This window comes from Pogona vitticeps, chromosome 3, assembly GCF_051106095.1.
Source record: "Pogona vitticeps strain Pit_001003342236 chromosome 3, PviZW2.1, whole genome shotgun sequence".
Classification (NCBI taxonomy): Eukaryota; Metazoa; Chordata; class Lepidosauria; order Squamata; family Agamidae; genus Pogona; species Pogona vitticeps.
In genome coordinates this window covers 7192754-7210603 of record NC_135785.1, presented here as the reverse complement: position 1 = coordinate 7210603, position 17850 = coordinate 7192754, and the positions used below count along the sequence as shown (strand labels likewise).

Here is a 17850-nt window from a genome sequence, read left to right as displayed (position 1 = left end):
AATTCAGAACGCAACAGTGTACATAGGTAGTAATGACAGCTCCCAGCATGTCCATTCATTTATTTATAAAAATTTGTTACTCTCGTTCTATCATAAGCATTTGAGACAGGCAGACATTTGAGGCACCTAATCTACTCTCCCCCCATCCGTCCTGTGTAAGAGGATGAAAAAAAAAAACACACCACAGACTTTTCTAACATGGAAGGGCATTAGGCTGGGGAGGATCACTGTACAAAGATTCTGAGACCATGTTAAGAACAGGGTGGGCAATGAGAGGTCTAGAAGGGAACCCCCAAGGATGAGAATGCCAAAAAACCCACACTCCAACCCCCCCTCCTTAAAAACACTTGGGGACCTGCAGATAATTCGGTTACATTCTGAGGAGCCCACCAACCCCCAAATCCATGTAATTTTTTTCCCCAATGGTCACAAAAGGATGCAGCAAAGACCTCTGAGTTTTTTTCAAAAAAATTATATGAAAAACATTTTGGGGGTGGGCATGACTTTCCTGAGACCTCCAGACGATGAATGAAATTTGCAGACATTTCAAAAGCTAAATTATGTCAGCAGCAACAGAGGTGGACAAGAAAGAACTGAGAGGGGCTGATGGGGTGTGCAGGGATGTGTGCGATGGAGGGTGGGGATGCCTGCTACCACAAATTTCTCAGTTCTGGGATATTCTGCCCAGGAGCGGAAGCCCATTTGTGTTCGTGGCAGAGACCTGTCGCGAAGTTTCTTCTCCAGCCATTCAATGAAGAAAAGCAGCTCTGTTCTTGGAATTTCTGGGAAGTGGGGACACGCAAGAAACAAAGCTCTCCTCCCCTGCAACTCCTTATGTTACAGATGCAATGCGCATTTTCCAGCACCTGGAAGCAGCTTTTCAGAACAAGCTGCAGAGCATGGCCAGGCTGTTGCTGAGGCACCATTTTAAAATGTTCAATTTCACAGAACGCTGGACAAGAACAGGCATGTGTGCCTCCCTCTTAAAGCACCGACACACCATAATTTCATCCTTATACATACGGGCAGAGATTCGGAGATCCATTACCTGAGCCAACCGCACCATAAAGAGGTTATTGGGGTCCTTGGCGTGATACTGCGCCAACTGCCTCAGCATGGCAGCCAGACGGGCATTGTTGGTCCCTGAAGAGGAAAGGGAAAGACAGGATCAGGGGGCAAGCAAAGCAAAAAAAGGCTCAGCCATCACGTCAGGAAGCTGCTCTGCCAGGCAAAGGTGCAGAAAAAGCTGGGAATCTTTAGTTCTTCTATGGCTTTATTTTAAGAGATGCTAGAGCAGTGAGAGTCAACTCTGACGTGACTGCACAGAGCAGCATAAAAGGCCATGGGATTTCAATGTCTATCTGCTGCACATGTTTTGAAAGGAAAGGGTCCCAGATTCAATTGCTGACAGCTCCAAGGAAAACTGCCTCTTTGAAACCATGGGAGAGTGGCGTTCCAGACAGTATTGCAGGCAATATCAAACCAGATGGGACTAGACACCTGGTTTGGTTCAAGGCAGCCTTCTGTAGCCTTCAAAGGTGCCACAGACTCTTGGTTTCTCCCATCCCACTGCAACAGACTGAAAACGGCTCCTGTTCGGGAAAATATTAAAAGCAGAATGAGCCCAGAATGAACAAACCTGAGCTTCCCATTCAGGGGGCTTCATCTCATCTGGCCCCATTTCGCACATTGAGGCCAAAATCCTACTGTGAAATACCAGGCACGTAAAGGGGGATTGCACAAGTGAAGTCTGCATTTTTCTGGCCACATATGATGGGACTGAGTGCATGATCCGGGCATATCCAAGCACATGGCAACCAGCCAACAAGAACGCACATACCCCTTATGGGCTGGCTGGCTTACGATGAGCGATTTCTCATAGGGTGCTGACCAGAAGAAGTTTCTCTTCCCCATTTATGAGAGGAACACACAGAAAGGGTCATTTTTCTGGACTACAGTTTCAAAGTTGCCCAGCTGATCATGCCCGCTGAGCAATTCAGAGTTGCAACTCTTCCAAGTCCTGTGCCAAACCCCATGTGTACTCTACCACTTACAACTCTCCCCCATATTCCTGGGCCAGGCCTTTCCTTTCCTCTTATTTGTGACACATACTGTAACCTCTCATGATCAGGGACATAATGAATGGTGCACCCTGAATATCAGAACAGTGCAGTGTGGATCTTTCAGGGTCCTTTAAGATGCCCAGGTTACATGCCCTTACTGTCCCCCCCCCCCCCAAGATTCTAGGATGCACACTTACCACTGCCCACCATGCCCATGGCAAAGATGGAGTTATAGGACACCTCTGGGTCAGCGTCATGGGAAAACTTGCTGAGGGTGTCGAGGATATTGAGCCGGGGGTTGGAGACCGAGATGAGAGCCAGGGCTAAGGGTACAGCCCGGCGGAGAGTTGGTTCCCCATACCGCAACTGTAGGAGCAAGACGAGAAGGTGGCTAGACTCCCAAAGGTAGTTCACTGAGAGCACCTCTCTCAACGACATGTCCAGCAACCAAACTACCCTAATTCCATCCGTCCGTCCGTCCGTCCGTCCATCCATCCTCCCTCCCTCCCTCCCTCCCTCCCTCCCTCCCTCTACTTCGGCAATAATCGAGCCCAAAGCAGTCAGGAGGGATCAAAAAAGTTCAGCCGTTCAAAACAGTGTGAAAAACATTCTAGTTAACCATGGCATCCACAGATAAAAGCATAATAAAATATCAAACAACACAACAGTGAATAAAACAGAATGAAGTCTCTAAGGCTGAAGTCTCTAAGGACACACACACGCACACACCAATAGAGAACATGGCTGAGAACACAATGGGTGATGAGCCCAAAGTACGTGGAGAGCCCCAGATGAGAGAAAAGCTATTTTAGAACATCAGGAAGGTGAGCTAGCATTTCAGCTTCTTGGAATTAAATTGACATTCTTCTTGCAAGGTACAGGATGGCATTAGACGAGAGAAAGCAACAACCTCTTAGCATCTCAAGTGAAGAAGGAAAGGCTGAAGTCTCTAAGGAGACATCTGTTTCGACCTTCAAAGCTTTTTCGTTTTGATTCACAAGCCTGGCCCCACCTTGCTCTTAAATTGTTGGGCATTGAGTTTACTCAGGTTGATGGCTCACACCCTGCACATAAACTGGGGAGACGGGTAGGAACAACGGCTTGATTTCCCTGGCTGAGATAACCTTTCTTTTCAGATCACGCCGCAGTGTGTGGACCACACACCAAATCTAAGGTGAGCAAGGCCAACGGAGGTCAAGCAACATTTTGGATCCAATAAGTGTAGATCCTGGGACTGGCATGTGAAGAAATGCAAATTTAGGGTCTCTGCTCCCCAACCGTCCTAGTCTCCTCGGGCAAACCCTTCGAAACTGGAATGGAACATGAGGGTGAGGCATAATACAGGTAGCGTATGTTACAAAGCACGATCCTGCCAAGAGACTCCCTTCGTAAGGAAGTTGAAATCTCCAAGGATCTGGCCTGATCTGTGTTCCCGACAGAAGGCACCAAGGCTTTCTTATTTCTCCATCAAGGACTATCACAGGCAGTGTTGGGGTAGGTGAATGAGACCCTTTCCTTTGGTGTGACATAGTGGGTAACTTCTACTCACACTTTGGAATGAACTCCTAAACATTCAGGATCAGGGGGTGGGGAGGAAAACTATGATCCAAGTTCAATTCATAAACCTAGAGAACTCTTTAAAAAAAGAAACTGTTTTCTTCAACCACACGATGCTGTTTTCTAAAGTAAACCCACGTTCAAAGCTGGCGTGGCATTATCTGGTATCTTATCCTTTAGCCGACGTATTCTTTCTAGCCTATTCAATTTGGGCTTTCCATGTAAACAGCCGCCAGCCCTTCCGAAGGTCAGAGATCCAATGAACGCCCTTGGAGCCCTCCGCACCATCATACTCACCAGGTGACCAAAGGTACGCAGAGCCATCTCGGCGCCGATCTCCTCCCCCATAGCAATGAGCGCAATCCCCAACACTGCTACTCCCTGCAGCAGGAGACATGCAATGAAACTAGTGAGTGTCTTGTGGCATAGGAGAGAGAAAAAATCCCAATAAAGCTAGGATGGGAATTCCAAGCTACGCAGACTCTCATGCCTAGAGGACGTTGGGGTGGGCAACAGCTGAACACCCCCAGGACAATACTCAGCTGTCTGTCAGCCCATCGCTCGTTCCTTCCCTCCACAATCTTAGACCAAGTCTTTATATATTCTTCAACTGGGATGCGATTTTTTAAACTACAAATCCCATAATCCCCCATTCTGCAAGTTCTACCTGATTTACACATATGTCAGCTAGCTAGCTTGACTGCATATAACAGCTAGTTATATGCAGTCAAGTCAGAACCAACTTAAAGCAACCCCAATCAGGGCTTTTCAAGGTACAGTGGTGCCTCACTTAACGGGCGCTCCGTTTAACGACGAATCCGCATAGTGATTAAGTTTTTGCAATTGCTTTTGCGATCGCATTGCCATGATTTAGATAGGAAAAAATCGCTTTGCGATCATCGGCAAGCTGTTTCGCTTACCAATTTTCGCATAGCGATGTTTTCCTAACAGCTGATCAGCAGTTCCAAAATGGCCGCCGGGTAAAAAAAATGGCCGGCCACTGTGTTTTTGCGCCGATTCCTCACTTTCTGAGCAGCGAAAATGGCAGCCGTATGGAGGATTTTCACATAACTGAGTTTTTTGCCCATAGGAACGCATTAAACGGGTTTTAATGCATTCCTATGGGCTTTTTTATTTTGCATAGCACGAATCCACGTAGCAACGATTTTTCCAGAATGGATTATCGTCACTATGCGGGGCACCACTGTAAATGAGAGCTTTACCAGTTGCACTGCCCCAATAAGTTTCCATGGCCAAGCGGGCACTCAAACCCTGTTCTCCAGAGTCATATTCTGCCTCTTCTTCCACGATACCACACTGGCTTACCTACACATGCTACAGAAATGTACATGTGGTTCACCTGGGAGAAAAGGTCTAAACTGAGGCTTAGCTAGGCCTAGCTCCACCAAGCTTCCTGTTCCTGCCCCAGTGCTAGCTGGGAGCTTTATTTTTGAACAGGACATTAGACAGACCCAACCTTTCAGTGTAGGTCTTTTCTCCCAGGTGAGACCCACATTTAGGTGTCTGCAAAGTATGTCCCCAGTGTGGTGTAGTGGACAGAGTGGTGGACTAAGACTCTGGAGAACAGGGTTCGAATCCCCGCTCAACCATGGAAATTCACTGGAGGTATGGAAATAGTAAAAACACTCCTTAAATATTTCACTTACCTTGAAAATCCTGCCAAGGTTGCTGTAAGTTATTTCTAACTTGACAGCACAGAACACACAAGGTATGTACAAGTCAGGCGGAACTCCCAGAATGCGGAATTACAGGACTTGTGGTCCAAAAATCCATTGATTCAATGGTCCAAGTCCAGCTGCAACTTACTACACAAAACAACAGGACTTAAGCCACTGTCACCAACATGTTAGAAAAAGGCCAGGTAACGGTTCCATGTAGAGCACATCTCATACAGAGTCAATCTCTGGCACCTCCAGATAGGCCTGGGGAAAAATACTCTTGCCTAAAACCCTAGAGAGCCACTTGTAGTTGTGGTTGTTGGTGTTACGCACCATCAAGTCATCCCCAACTTATACTGACCCTATGAATGAGCCACCTGTAAAATGTCCTCAACGGTCCTGCTCAGTTCTTCTAAACTCAAGCCTGTGGCTTCCCTTTAGGGAGTCAATCCATCTTGTATTGGGTCTTCCTCTTTTCCTGCTGTCTTCCTCCTTTTCCAGCATTACTATCTTTTCCAAAGAATCCTGCCTCCTCATGGGGCAAAGTACAACAGCTGAAAGTACAACAGCCCCAGGTTCAACATTTTTGCCTCTTGAGACAGTTCAGGCTTGATTTGCTCTAGGACCTAATTGTTTGTCATTCTGGCAGACCAGGGCATCCACAAAGCAATCCTCCAGCATCATATTTGAAAAGAATCTCCCCCCACCCCCTTCTGCTTTTTTAACTATCCAGATTCCACACCCGTACCTGGTGACGGAAATACAAGAATGTGGATGATCTTGATTTTGGTCTCCAGTGACACATCCTTACCCTTGATCATCTTTTCTAATTCCTCCCTTGCAGCCCTTCCTAATCTCAGTCTTCTAATTTCTTGGCTTCAGTCTCGATTTGGATTCATGATTGAACCAAGGCAGTTATTAATAGAGCTTTTGGCCAGCTTCTGCAGAAACATGAATTGCTAAACCCATCAGTCTGATTTGGACCTATTTGTATGAGGTCCAGATCAAAGTGAAATGGCCAGTTTCAGTTCTGGGGTGACGTAAAAAGAATTTTTTTGAACTGGACATGGCAAAATCTCTTTGGACATTTGTATATGTAAACATTTTTCAATATCTAGAACCCACACACACCCTGGAAACTGGTCTTCTGAAATGTCTTGTCACTGCAAAAATGACATTTCCAATGCAAGCGATCAGGAAGCTGGTGATCGACATATAAATATTGATTTTCATCTGGATCCCAACTAAAACAGGATGGGACATAAAGCTGCTCTGGACGGGAGTCAAGATGTATTCAGCAATCCTGAACTGGCCACCAAACCAAACGGAGGGAGCTGTGCATCACCCTATTTTGGAAGGACTGGGTTGAACAACCTTTCTTCAGTTGTGGGCTGCATTTGCTTGGGGTGAGTCTGTCAGGGGCCCCATGAAGACAGCAGGGAGGGCTGGAACCTGCAATGGACAGCTCTCTGATCTCCTTCTCTCTCTCTCTCATCTTCCTAACCCAAGGGGTTGCTGGGAAAGGAACAGATTGTCTTTTGAGGAGACCTGAACTGATCTTTTGCAGCCGGCTTTTCGGTCAGGCCAAGGGTCTGAGTTTGCCCACCTCTGAGGACTCCATATACTGCACTAGATGGGCCACAGTCTGCTGTCAACTAGTCCGGGGAATCAAGAATGTTCCAGCATGAGATCATCTTTCAGCCACGGAAAGCCATCCTGCCCAGCCATCCTACAAATAAATGTCAACTGCTTTCCTTCCATTAAGAGCAAAACGCTTTCTCTGACTTCACAATAAACAAAGCTGCCCCTTCAACACCAAAGTTCATCTTTCTGGAGAATGTGCGCATTGCTTCTTCTCTTCCCAGTTCAGTTTTTTTTAACGGGGTCAGAGTTGGCTTTCCTACAGATAACTGACAATAAGTGCTCAGAACTGAAACATTCTATAATTTCTTTATGGCTAATGAATTAACCAGGACAGATTTGATTTAAATCAAACTGATTTAATTACTCTCAGAAAGACCCGGTCAGATGATGCCCTTACCTACACCCAAACAAGTGCACCCCACTACCTGCTACAATCTTGACATGCATCTTTCACAATACATGTGCTTCCTTACCCATGTTGGCTCCACCTGCAATCATCCTCTGTCTCTTGACCCTTTACTGTCTGACAGAACTCCATTTTTCTGTCTTGTTCCTTTATTGACCTTATACTCTGCTAACTAAAAGGAAAAACCAAAATTCTCCAATAGAATAACCACATCCAGAAACTGCTGAACATATTACTGTTTTTGTATTATACCCTTCCGGAATTCCCAAACCAGCAGAATCGCTAACTTTTCCAAACTTTTCCAATTATGTCTATTCTGGGCAAGTTCAGAGGAGGGCAACATGGATGATCAGGGGGCTGGAAACCAAGCCCTAGGAGGAAAGATTGAAAGAACTGTGCATATTTAGCCTTGAGAAAAGAAGGCCGAGGGAGATATTATAGCACTCTTCAAATACTTGAAAGATTGCCATGCAGAGGAGAGACATGATCCGTTCACAATCATCCCAGAGTGGAGGACACGTAATAAAGGGCTCAAACTCCAGGGAGCCAGATTTTGGTTGAATATCACAAAAAAACTTCCTAACTGTTAGAGCAGTATGACAGTTGAACCAGCGACCACAGGAGTTGGTGAGTGCTCCAACACTGGAGACATTAAAAACAAACTTAGATCATCCCCTGGCAGATACGCTTTGATTATATTCCTGCCTTGAGCAGGGGGTTGGACTTGATGGCCTTGAAGGCCCCTTCCAACTTCACTTTTCTATGATTTTATGGGTGGCAGTGGCTCTCCGGGGTCTGAGGCAGTGAAGGTAGTTTCCCATCCGGTGTTCTTTGAGCTTTTTAGCTGGAGGCGCCAAGGACAGACCGTGGGATATTGGCATATGAAGCGGACCCTGATTCCCCAACCGCTTTAAGAGAGGGAAAGAAGCCACCGGTCTGTCCACAAACTTAGAATCCTCACCCTACCTGGTGGGCTCCCATATCGGCTGGGTTCTCCTTCTTCTCTTTATCCTTTTTCTCCTTCTTCTCTTTCTCCTCCTCTTTCTCTTTAGAATCAAAATGCTCGCTGCAGATGTGCAAAAGCTGCTGGACCTTCAGCACATTGCCAGATCCTGGAAGAACGAGCGAAAACGGGAGGTGAGGTGCCATTATACCCTCTCTTTCCCACTCGAGGTCGCAAGAACCAAATCGTGTCTGGGCTGACCTGCATAGGCACAGATGTCCACCAGTGTGTTGGCAAAGCTGCGGAAGGGCTCTGACACCACCTGCAGGGCTGCCAGGATCGCTTCAATGGCCTCACCTTTTCCTGTCAAAAAGAAGGGGCAACCCCATCACAACAGGATCTCAAGATAAGGTCACAGGATTGACTTGGGAGCTAGAGAACTCAGAGCAAAAAAAAAAAATCTACATGGCTCTGCCATTCCCAAGCAAAAACAAAGAGTGTCATGTTTCATCTTAGAGACATGGCGTGACTTCTGAGGAACATCTCTCCCTAAGATTGTCCACCTTGGCCAGCCAAGCCTTGCAGATATGGGTAGCCACCCCCAAAGAGAGACTTGGAAAACAACCACCAGGAACCAGGCCTTCTCAGTGGTGGACACAACGCTATGGAATGTGTTGCCCATTAATATATGCCAGGCTCTCTCCCTTCTGGTCCTTAGGAAATGTGTGAAATCTGTACTGTTTAGGACATCCTATCCCCTTTGACATCCTCGTGGATCCATGACTTGAATGCTGATCCTGATTTGCTGTTACCTCTGGGTTTATTTTATTTTTGGGGTTGTTGTGGCTGTTGTTTGGATTTTGTATTTATGTTTTTGGTTTATCTATGGCTGTTAGCTGATCACAACAGTGCCTAGTCACTAGATGAGCGTGATAGGAATGTAGTTAATAACAACAAGTAAGCAAGCAAGCAAATAAACAAACAAACAAGTAAATAATTCTGTGAAACCTTATGCTGTGATGTTTCAGGGCATTGTTAAGGTCCCACGTACATTTTGCGGGTTGTGCCACAATAGCAAAGCTCTCTAACTAGACTCCAACCCCCTGTAGACATCCAGCCAGGATAAAAAACAAAACAGCTTCCACTGGCCCTAATATCTGGAAGTGGCTTTTACAATTGCACTTTGCCACTAGGACTCTGCGAGTCTTATTTCAGGACAGCAATTTTTCCAAGGTCTGGGGAATTAACAGCCTGAACAGTATGGAATGAATCCCCATCCATTCATTCATGGCCCCTACCATAAGCTCTGGACAGGTAACTCAGAAGGGAAATTCCATTGCACAAGTTCTCCACTGGCAGCTACCTCTGAACCCCGGCCCCTTCCCTCCACTACGGAAGGACCCCTTTGCCAACCACAGACTGGCTTAGGGAAGGCAACTCACCCAGGTGGTTCAAGCCCAAACCAAGAGGTAGCCATCTGGCATACGTGTCCTTCAGCTCTGTCTCAGACTTCTCCATGATGGTCTGGAGGATGGTGGAAGTGACGTCTCCGTTGCAGGAGCCCACCGCAATCATTCCGCAAGCTAGTGCTGTCACACCGGCCACCTGAGGAGGACGTTCATGTCACAACAGGACACCTTGCAGGAGACTACCTGGGGAAAGTGATCAGCCCTGCTCTTGCACAGCTATAGTATTGGTCAGGCAGCTTTGGGACAGTGCCTTTTTGGACCACAACACAGGAATGGCATTGTCCATTGGAGGATTCTGGGCGTTGTAGTCCAAAATAACATCTTCCATTTGTGTTATCAGGGGCCACAGCATTTGATCTCCTATGGTGCATGTTCACCTTTGCTTGCCTGTTAAGGCCAAAAAGACTGACACTTTCCAAAGAATAGCTGCTGAGTTTTACATTTCTAGGCAATTCCAGATACTGCTGGCAAAATGAGTTTCATTTTCCCGAGGGAGCAGGCGAGAGCTGACGAGAGTCCATCTGTTAGGGGTTCAACACTCCCTGATCACTACAGTCTTGTGGTGCCCCTAAGCCAGTGATGGTGAACCTTTTTGAACCCAAATGCCCAAACTGCAAAAAAACCAACCAATCAACACAGCAGGTGGTGGCAGCAGAAGTGGGAATCCCAGGCAAGGAGGTGCCTCCAGACCCCACTCTGGCTCTGCCTCCAGTTGTGCCCAACCCCGCCACTGCCTATAGCTTGACCAGCCTACCATTGCCAGTGCCAGCTGCTCCAGATCCTGGCGTGTCACTTGTCGGGGTGCTAGCACTGCAGCTGCAGCCACCTCCTCAGGTCTGATTGCCGGGGGGTAGTGATCCAGCAACTTATGGCTTGCGTGCCCACAGAGAGGACTCTGTGTGCCAGCTGTGGCATGCATCCCATAGGTCTGCCATTGCTGCCCTAAGCTAACACCTAGAGAAGGGAGTTCATACCCAGGAATACTGTTCTGTTCCATGGGAGAAGAATATCAAGGTCACCTTTCCAGTCCAGCCTTTCCAATCCCATCTGCCCACACTTAACTATGGGGCAGTCCTTGTGAACCGATGGCTGTTGCTACTCCTTTTAATGTTCTTTATGACAGAAGCAGATTGACAAAACTTCAGCAGTTCAGGTTACATTTATTTCCCAAAGTTTTCCAAATCAAGTTGCTAACTCTCATGTACAAAAGACCAAAACGGTTCACTAGTTCTCGTAATATATTTATGTTCTATTACGCCCAATAACTGTATGCTGACTAAAATCAATCTTTTCTTCCATCCCTGTAAGCAGCGGAGGCCAGTATCTTACTCATGCTGGAATAAGATAAAGTTACACCAGCATATATGTGCCGGGCATTACACTTAGCCTCAAGACATTGTGCTAGAGAATTGCATAACTGGTTGAGTGCCCCCTGCACCAATGATTGTGACACGCACAAAGATATTCAAAGACAGCCCTTCCACCTTGGTGCCAGCACAACTATTGCGACTGCAACCTTGAGCTGCGCATAGTTGCAGGATAGGATTCTGTCCAATGCCAAGGAGAATGATGATCTTGTTTTTGTCTGGAGGAGCTGCTAATGTCCTCTTTGGATTTGCTCTGCTAAGATACCCATGTAAAAATGCTTGAGAGACAGTCATTCATTTACACAAGTCAAACCACTAGAAATGCCAAACCACTCAGGCCCTTGAGACTACCTGGGAGTCTCCTGCTCCACACGTTTGTGTCATCAGATGATGCCAATTTGAGAAGGAGTGGAACTTGCATCAAGCTTACAATGTAAAAATCAAAGTCAGCTGACGGCCAACCAGTCTGAGCCCCTAATTTTTTTTCCTTTCCAATATTTGTACACATATTGTTCCTAGCTTTAATATTGCCTTTTAATGATGTAAGATGCCTCTTTATACTCATTGTTCTTAGCTTTATAAATATTGTCTTCTAGTGATGTTAAGCATAGTTGTCTACTCATTGTTTTAAACTTTAAATACTGTCTTTCAATGGTGTAAGCCGCCTTGGGTCCTTTTTGGGAAGAAAGTCAGGTTAGAGAGAGAGGAGAGAGAGACAGACAGACAGACGAGTTCCAAAGGGTTCTGATGCTGTTCCACAACATGCAGAGTTGACTGTTGCTCAAGCTACCCACGGCACGGTTTGCTCACCTCCATGCTGGATTTGGAATCACCCATCACGGGAAGCAGCAAGGTCAGAACATCTTCTCGGTTGGACCCAGCATAAGCTAACCCCAGCCTGGAAAAGAGCACCACGTCATTGGAGAAGTCTACAGGCTGTTCTGTGCAGAAGTAAATTGAAGCCTGGACCGTCCTCTTACCCAAAGATGGCCCCAATCCTCATGGTGTTGCTGTTGTGAAGGACGTAATCTGAGAGCAGCGCAAGGGCAGGATCGCACTCATTCCTCACCCCTGAGTTCACAATACCACAAGCCAGGAGAGCCCCCGACTACAAGACACAAAATGAGTGAGGAGTCACCATCCAAAATGCAACCCAGGATGTGATAACAGAGACCTGGAACACTAAGACACCTAAACTCGTAAGTTCATGCAAAGAGGAAGTGGGCTGGTAGCACCAGTAATTTACCCTAGAGCCAGCGTTTGCCCGAACAATTTCCGTGGTCACATGGCCAGCATGACTAGATATGGAACACCATTACCTTCCCACTGAGGTGGTACCTATTTATCGACTTGCATTTACATGCTTTCAAATTGCTAGGTTGGCAGGAGCTGGGACAAGCGACAGGAGCTCCTTCCGTCCCGTGGATTCGATCTTACAATTGCTGACCTTGCAGCCCAGAAGCTTCTGCTGTTTAACCCGCAGCGCCATCACGTCCCACTGTTTATATCCATCACTTAAGCCACTGTAACAAGGTGGCACTGCCAAAGCAGCAGGGCATAGAGACACTGGGAAGCATGTTTACTGGCTTAACACTCTATGGACGGGCTCTTAGTTGAGCATGTTTCAGGGACAACAGGTACAGCCCAGCCTGTTCCATAAACCTCCTCCATGATGAAGGAGACATTTTACACTTAGAAGCTTGTTGTCTTCCTCTTTCCAGCCCCTAGGAGGACAGGGAACAATTGCTGTATGAAATCCCAGACAGCCACCATTAAACAATGGATCAGCACCACTAGGAGAATCAATGGTCTGACTCAAGGGATTGCTAGACCTCCAAAAAAATTCCTAAGAGCCTGCTGACTATGGCCAAATACCCTACAAAACAAAGCTCAGACTAGCAGCAAGAGCTCGGAAAAGTTAATTTTATGACAACATTTACAGAGCCCCCAGCCAGCAAAGGATTGGTCTGTGCTTGGGGTCAGATTTTGGGAGTTATAGTCCAAACATTAATATTTTTTTCCAGTGCTGGCCAGGAGGGGCCCACCTACCTTAATGTAGTCTTCTGAAGAGTACAGATACTTGTCAATCTGCGTAAGCCCGCCATCTACATCCCATAATAGGATCATCCCCAGGGAAGCAGCAGCACTCAACATCCCTGTAGGACAAAAAGCCTGCTTAAGAAATCATGCTCAGAGAACACCCCGTTCATTTAAAACTTATCCCTGAGTGACACATGGCTGATGTTAATCCGATGCTGAACCTCAAGAATATGGCGGGGAAACTTCTCTCTCTTCCACTGGGAAACATTTTAGATTGGTTCTTTTAAATGGAAGAGAATACAAAACTAAAAATCTAAAATAAAATATATAGAGGAAAGTACAATCCAATATCTTCAAAACTGCCCAGCAATTCCGGTAATTCACAAACTAACTTCATTTTGATATACAGTGGTGCCTCGCTTAACGGGCACCCCGCTGAGTGATTAAATCACTTAACGAGGGGCTATGGGCCATCGCTGGAGCATTCGCTCAGCGATGGCCCCTATGGAGTTTTTTCGCTTTGCGATGTTCGCTAAGTGGTTCGCTTAGCGAATATCGCATAACGAAGTGGGGGAGAACAGCTGATCGGCGGTTCCAAAATGGCCGCCGGAAGGTCCGCGCCGCATTTTCGCGCCCTGCCCTCGCTTACCGAGGGCACGAAAATGGTGGCGCTATGGAGGAACATCGCTTAACGATGAGTTTTCAAGCCATAGGAACGCATTGAACAAAGTTTAATGCGTTTCTATGGCTTTCCCCGTTCCGTTCAGCGATGTTTCTGCATAGCGAGGGTTAATCCTGAACGGATTAACCTCGCTATGCGAGGCACCACTGTAGTAGTAAACTGTTGACTAAGCCTTTACAAGCTTCTCCGTGATGCTGATTTCATCAACCCTGTAATATAACTTGGTGGTGGTGGTTGTTTTTTTTAATCATTTTTTTCCCAAGACTATTGAAAAATTTCCCACCAGGTTGGAATCCTCAGGGATGCTACTGTTTGTATGTATTTATACTTCCAGGTCATCTGAACAGACCATGTAACAAAAACAGCCACTGCATCAACAATGGCTCCGCTGGGAGAATCTATGCTGTCAAATTCTCAGTTTGTTTTAGTGGCTTAGCCCAGGACGGACTGATGGATGCAGCACTCACCACCAGCATAGAAATACGAGAACCCACATTTCAATCCTCTAATGAAAAGTCAGAGAGGGTTGCAGGTAAAAAGACCGGGCTCATGTTACAAGCCAAAATGCTTTTTGCAAGAAAACCTCTCAGACGGATGATGCAGTAATGAGGTGTCTGTTACGATGAGTTAAACTCAGACTACTTGTGCAAAGCTAGCCAGCCTCACTATCAAGTCATACCGTTTTAAAATTAACAGTATAGGACAGAGAAGTGAAGCAAAAGAACTAACCCCTGGACAGGGAGGGAAATGGCGCTGCTTTTGCTCTGTCTTATTCCCAACATAAGGACCGCAGAAAGCTCGGAAGCAGGAAGTGGGAGAAACACATGGAGAGGTGGTGTCCCTGAACTGCCACTATATAGCAGGCAAAATGTCACGATGGCTGTTGCGTTTACCACGAGGACGAGAAGACACAGAACAGCTGCCACGGGGGAGGCTCACCACAAGTGACAAGATGGCAGGAGGTTCTGCTACGGTGGCCTCGTCCCATAAAGGGGATCAAAGAGTCTAATCAATGGGGCTCTTAGAACGAAAAAGAGCCAGCAAGAAAGGGAACCACAAAGTGCCAGCAACAAACCACCTGGTTGTGAGCTACCGACACAGTTGGGTGGGGCAGGGGCTGCAAAGAGCGCTGCTTTGCTCCAAGGCGGTGCCAGCGCACGGCGTCAACCGGGGTCCCCAGACAGACTGCCATTTATATTGGACTGCCTTTTCACTTCTCCCTCTCTCTCTCTTCTTCATACGCAAGACTGGCAAACAGGGCCAAAGCCAGTCAGAGACCTGTTTCTCTTACCATGCAGGGCAATAGGCTGGTCTTTCCCCCCACCCCACCCCACCCCACTGCTGCCAGCAAGACCCCCTAAAACCCAGGGCAGAGGAAGCATAAGCAAGCACCCTCCTGTACTGACTGACAGATAGCACCAATCCTCTCCTTCCGTCCTGCTTGCTCGCTACACTACCCAGATCAACAGCGTGTTGCTTCCAGGAGACAATCAATCGGGGCCCTCTGTTTCAGCCTTGAAGGTCCACCAGGCTCTTGCTCTGTCAGCTGACCTTCTGCACTCTGCGTCATTGCCAGGACTGCTACCGCTGGGTGGCTCCAGGGGCCCTTTGGGGAGAGCTCCCTGCTCTGGAGCAGCAACAACAACAAAAAACTTCTCAATAAAACCCCTGCGGCCTCTGCGCAGCCTCCAGGGATGGCTGTTCCACATGTTCACGGCTGCATTTTACCTCAGTGATAAACCCCGTTGTCTGGAAGGCAGCCCCCCTGGAAAACATATTCTATTCCCCCCCCCCAAAAAAATCACCTGTCAAGTGTGTCATTCAGCCATCTTCAGGGATTTGAGTTCCAGGACTCGCTGTCAAGTCAGACTTAATTCGCATCAGTGACTCAACTCACACCCGATGTGGGTTTGTTATTTTTCCTGATGACTTGGACGTGGTTAGCAACTCAGAACCGACCCAAACCCCTACTTTTTTTTGGGTGGGGGGAAGCTTGTTTTGAATAGAGACTCGGACATGGGCCTTGGGACCGAAGACACAGACGTGGACTTGGGACTCAGACCCAAAAACCTGCCAACACATCCCTGGCCTTCTTTTACCACAGAAGATGATGGAAAGGAAAAGTCTCAGTGCAGGGGCAAAGGTGCTCCCCCTTAATCTCCCCCTTGCAATCTGAACCTGAAAAGACATCTTTTCTCTTATTTTCAATCCACATTTTTCTTTCCTTGGCCTACAAAGTCAGGGATTCCCCCTCTTTGGTATAGCCATTCGGTCATGCCGGCTGGAGGATTCTGGGAGTTGTAGTCCAAGAATGGAACGCCTCCCAATCGGCCCTCAATGCCAAGGAAACCAGCTGCTGCCACCTCCCCCCTCCCTTCTCACCATGGTCCTTGTTCTTGTACAGCCACTTGTTCCCGTCGTCCGTCAGCAGCTTGTCCTGCCCAAAAGCGGCGTTCACGAAACCGTTCACAAAAGACGAGGCCAGGTTCATGCGGGCGGAATCCACCTGAGAGCCGCTGCCACCGAATCCTGCAGCGGCCGGGGGCAGAAAGAGGAAGGATGAGCCATCAGTGATGATGCACCGCTGGGAGCTTCAGGCTCCCGACTAGAACAATTCCTGCATTCCCCCCCTCATCTAAGTGAGCCGTTCACATTTCTCGGCTTCATCCAAAGAGGTAGTCTTGAGAGCAGCCAAAGAAAAAGAACCCATTTTTCAGAAAGGCTGTCTGCCAAAACCGGCCAGCAGCCATCTAGACCACAGGTTCTTAACCTTGGGTTACTCAGGAGTTTTGGACTGCAACTCCCTGAAGTCTTCACCACCAACTGTGCTGGCTGGGGTTTCTGGGAGTTGCAGTTCAAAAACATCCGAGTAACAAAGGTTAAGAACGATGGATCTAGACAACCACACTATCTGAACGTTTGAAAGGAAACTGCGGCTACTTAGGTAAAGGTTCCCCTTGACATTTAGTCCAGTTGTGTCCAACTCTAGGGCACGGTGCTCATCCCCTTTCCAAACGTAGAGCCAGTGTTTGCCTGTAGACCATTTCTGTGGTCATGTGGCCGGCGCAACTAGACACGGAACGCTGTGACCTTCCCACCGAGGTGGTACCTATTTATCTACTCACATTTTTAAATGCTTTCGAACCGCTAGGTTGGCAGGAGCCAGGACAAGCGATGGGGGCTCACTCTATTGCGTGGATTTGATCTTACAACAGCTGGTCTTCTGACCTTGCAGCAAAGAGGCATCTACAGTTTAACCTGCAGCGCCACCACGTCCGTGGCTACTTAAGCTTTAGCCAATTGTTACTGACACATATATATGTGACATGCGGTGAGTGCTCTCGCCCTCGCCCCTCTGTTCTTGCTCTTTTTAACCTCTTCTAGACTTTCCACCGGGGGCCAGAACCCCAGAGGTTTCTTCTCCCCCCCCCCGTTCTCTTCAAATACTGTGTCCAGTTTAGACAAACACTGATCAAGTCTAATCAGTTTTGGTGTGAATTTAAGGGGTCTGAGTATGTACTGATTTGAGTGGGTAGAAGCTCATGGTTTCAGGAAGCCATCATCCAAAAAAAAACACCCAAACCAAAATAAAGCAGAAGAAAAACTATCTGTTTGCCAGCTCTATAGAAAGGCAGCATATAAATGTGACCATAAAGGCCCTGCAGCTATATACTTCTACGTGTTTTGGGATGCTTGAAAAATACAGCTGAGATTTCACATAATAGTATGAAGACATGCTGTTTTTTTTCTCTTGTTCAAAAAAAAAATCCTGGCTGAAAAGTTGGTAGGTCCAAATATAGCTGCCCTGAGGGTGTTACAACCTGAAGGACCCCCCCCCCCCAAATGGCACAGAGGAAAGACCACATGTTGACCAGGGGCAGGACTAAGGGCTTCAAAACATAGCTTTGGATAGAAAGCTTTACTTTAAAATGTAGTGCAGCCCATCTGCCTGCATAACCATTTCCTCTGAAAAATGTGTCAGGTAGATATAAACCCAAAG

At 47.2% G+C, this 17850-nt stretch overlaps 1 protein-coding gene across 1 annotated transcript in view; it reads right to left on the bottom strand.

The window, feature by feature from the left end:
- The window catches only part of PSMD2 (proteasome 26S subunit ubiquitin receptor, non-ATPase 2), a 33885-nt gene that overhangs the window by 4272 nt on the left and 11763 nt on the right, over positions 1 to 17850 (bottom strand). Inside the window, exons 9-18 of the mRNA XM_072996290.2 lie at positions 16233 to 16379; positions 13178 to 13284; positions 12109 to 12236; positions 11939 to 12026; positions 9735 to 9897; positions 8554 to 8655; positions 8316 to 8461; positions 3918 to 4001; positions 2261 to 2429; positions 1049 to 1143 (exon numbers count right to left, since the gene is read on the bottom strand). Of these exons, the coding sequence (XP_072852391.2) occupies positions 1049 to 1143; positions 2261 to 2429; positions 3918 to 4001; positions 8316 to 8461; positions 8554 to 8655; positions 9735 to 9897; positions 11939 to 12026; positions 12109 to 12236; positions 13178 to 13284; positions 16233 to 16379 (1229 nt within the window). The remainder of the gene's footprint in view (positions 1 to 1048; positions 1144 to 2260; positions 2430 to 3917; positions 4002 to 8315; positions 8462 to 8553; positions 8656 to 9734; positions 9898 to 11938; positions 12027 to 12108; positions 12237 to 13177; positions 13285 to 16232; positions 16380 to 17850) is intronic.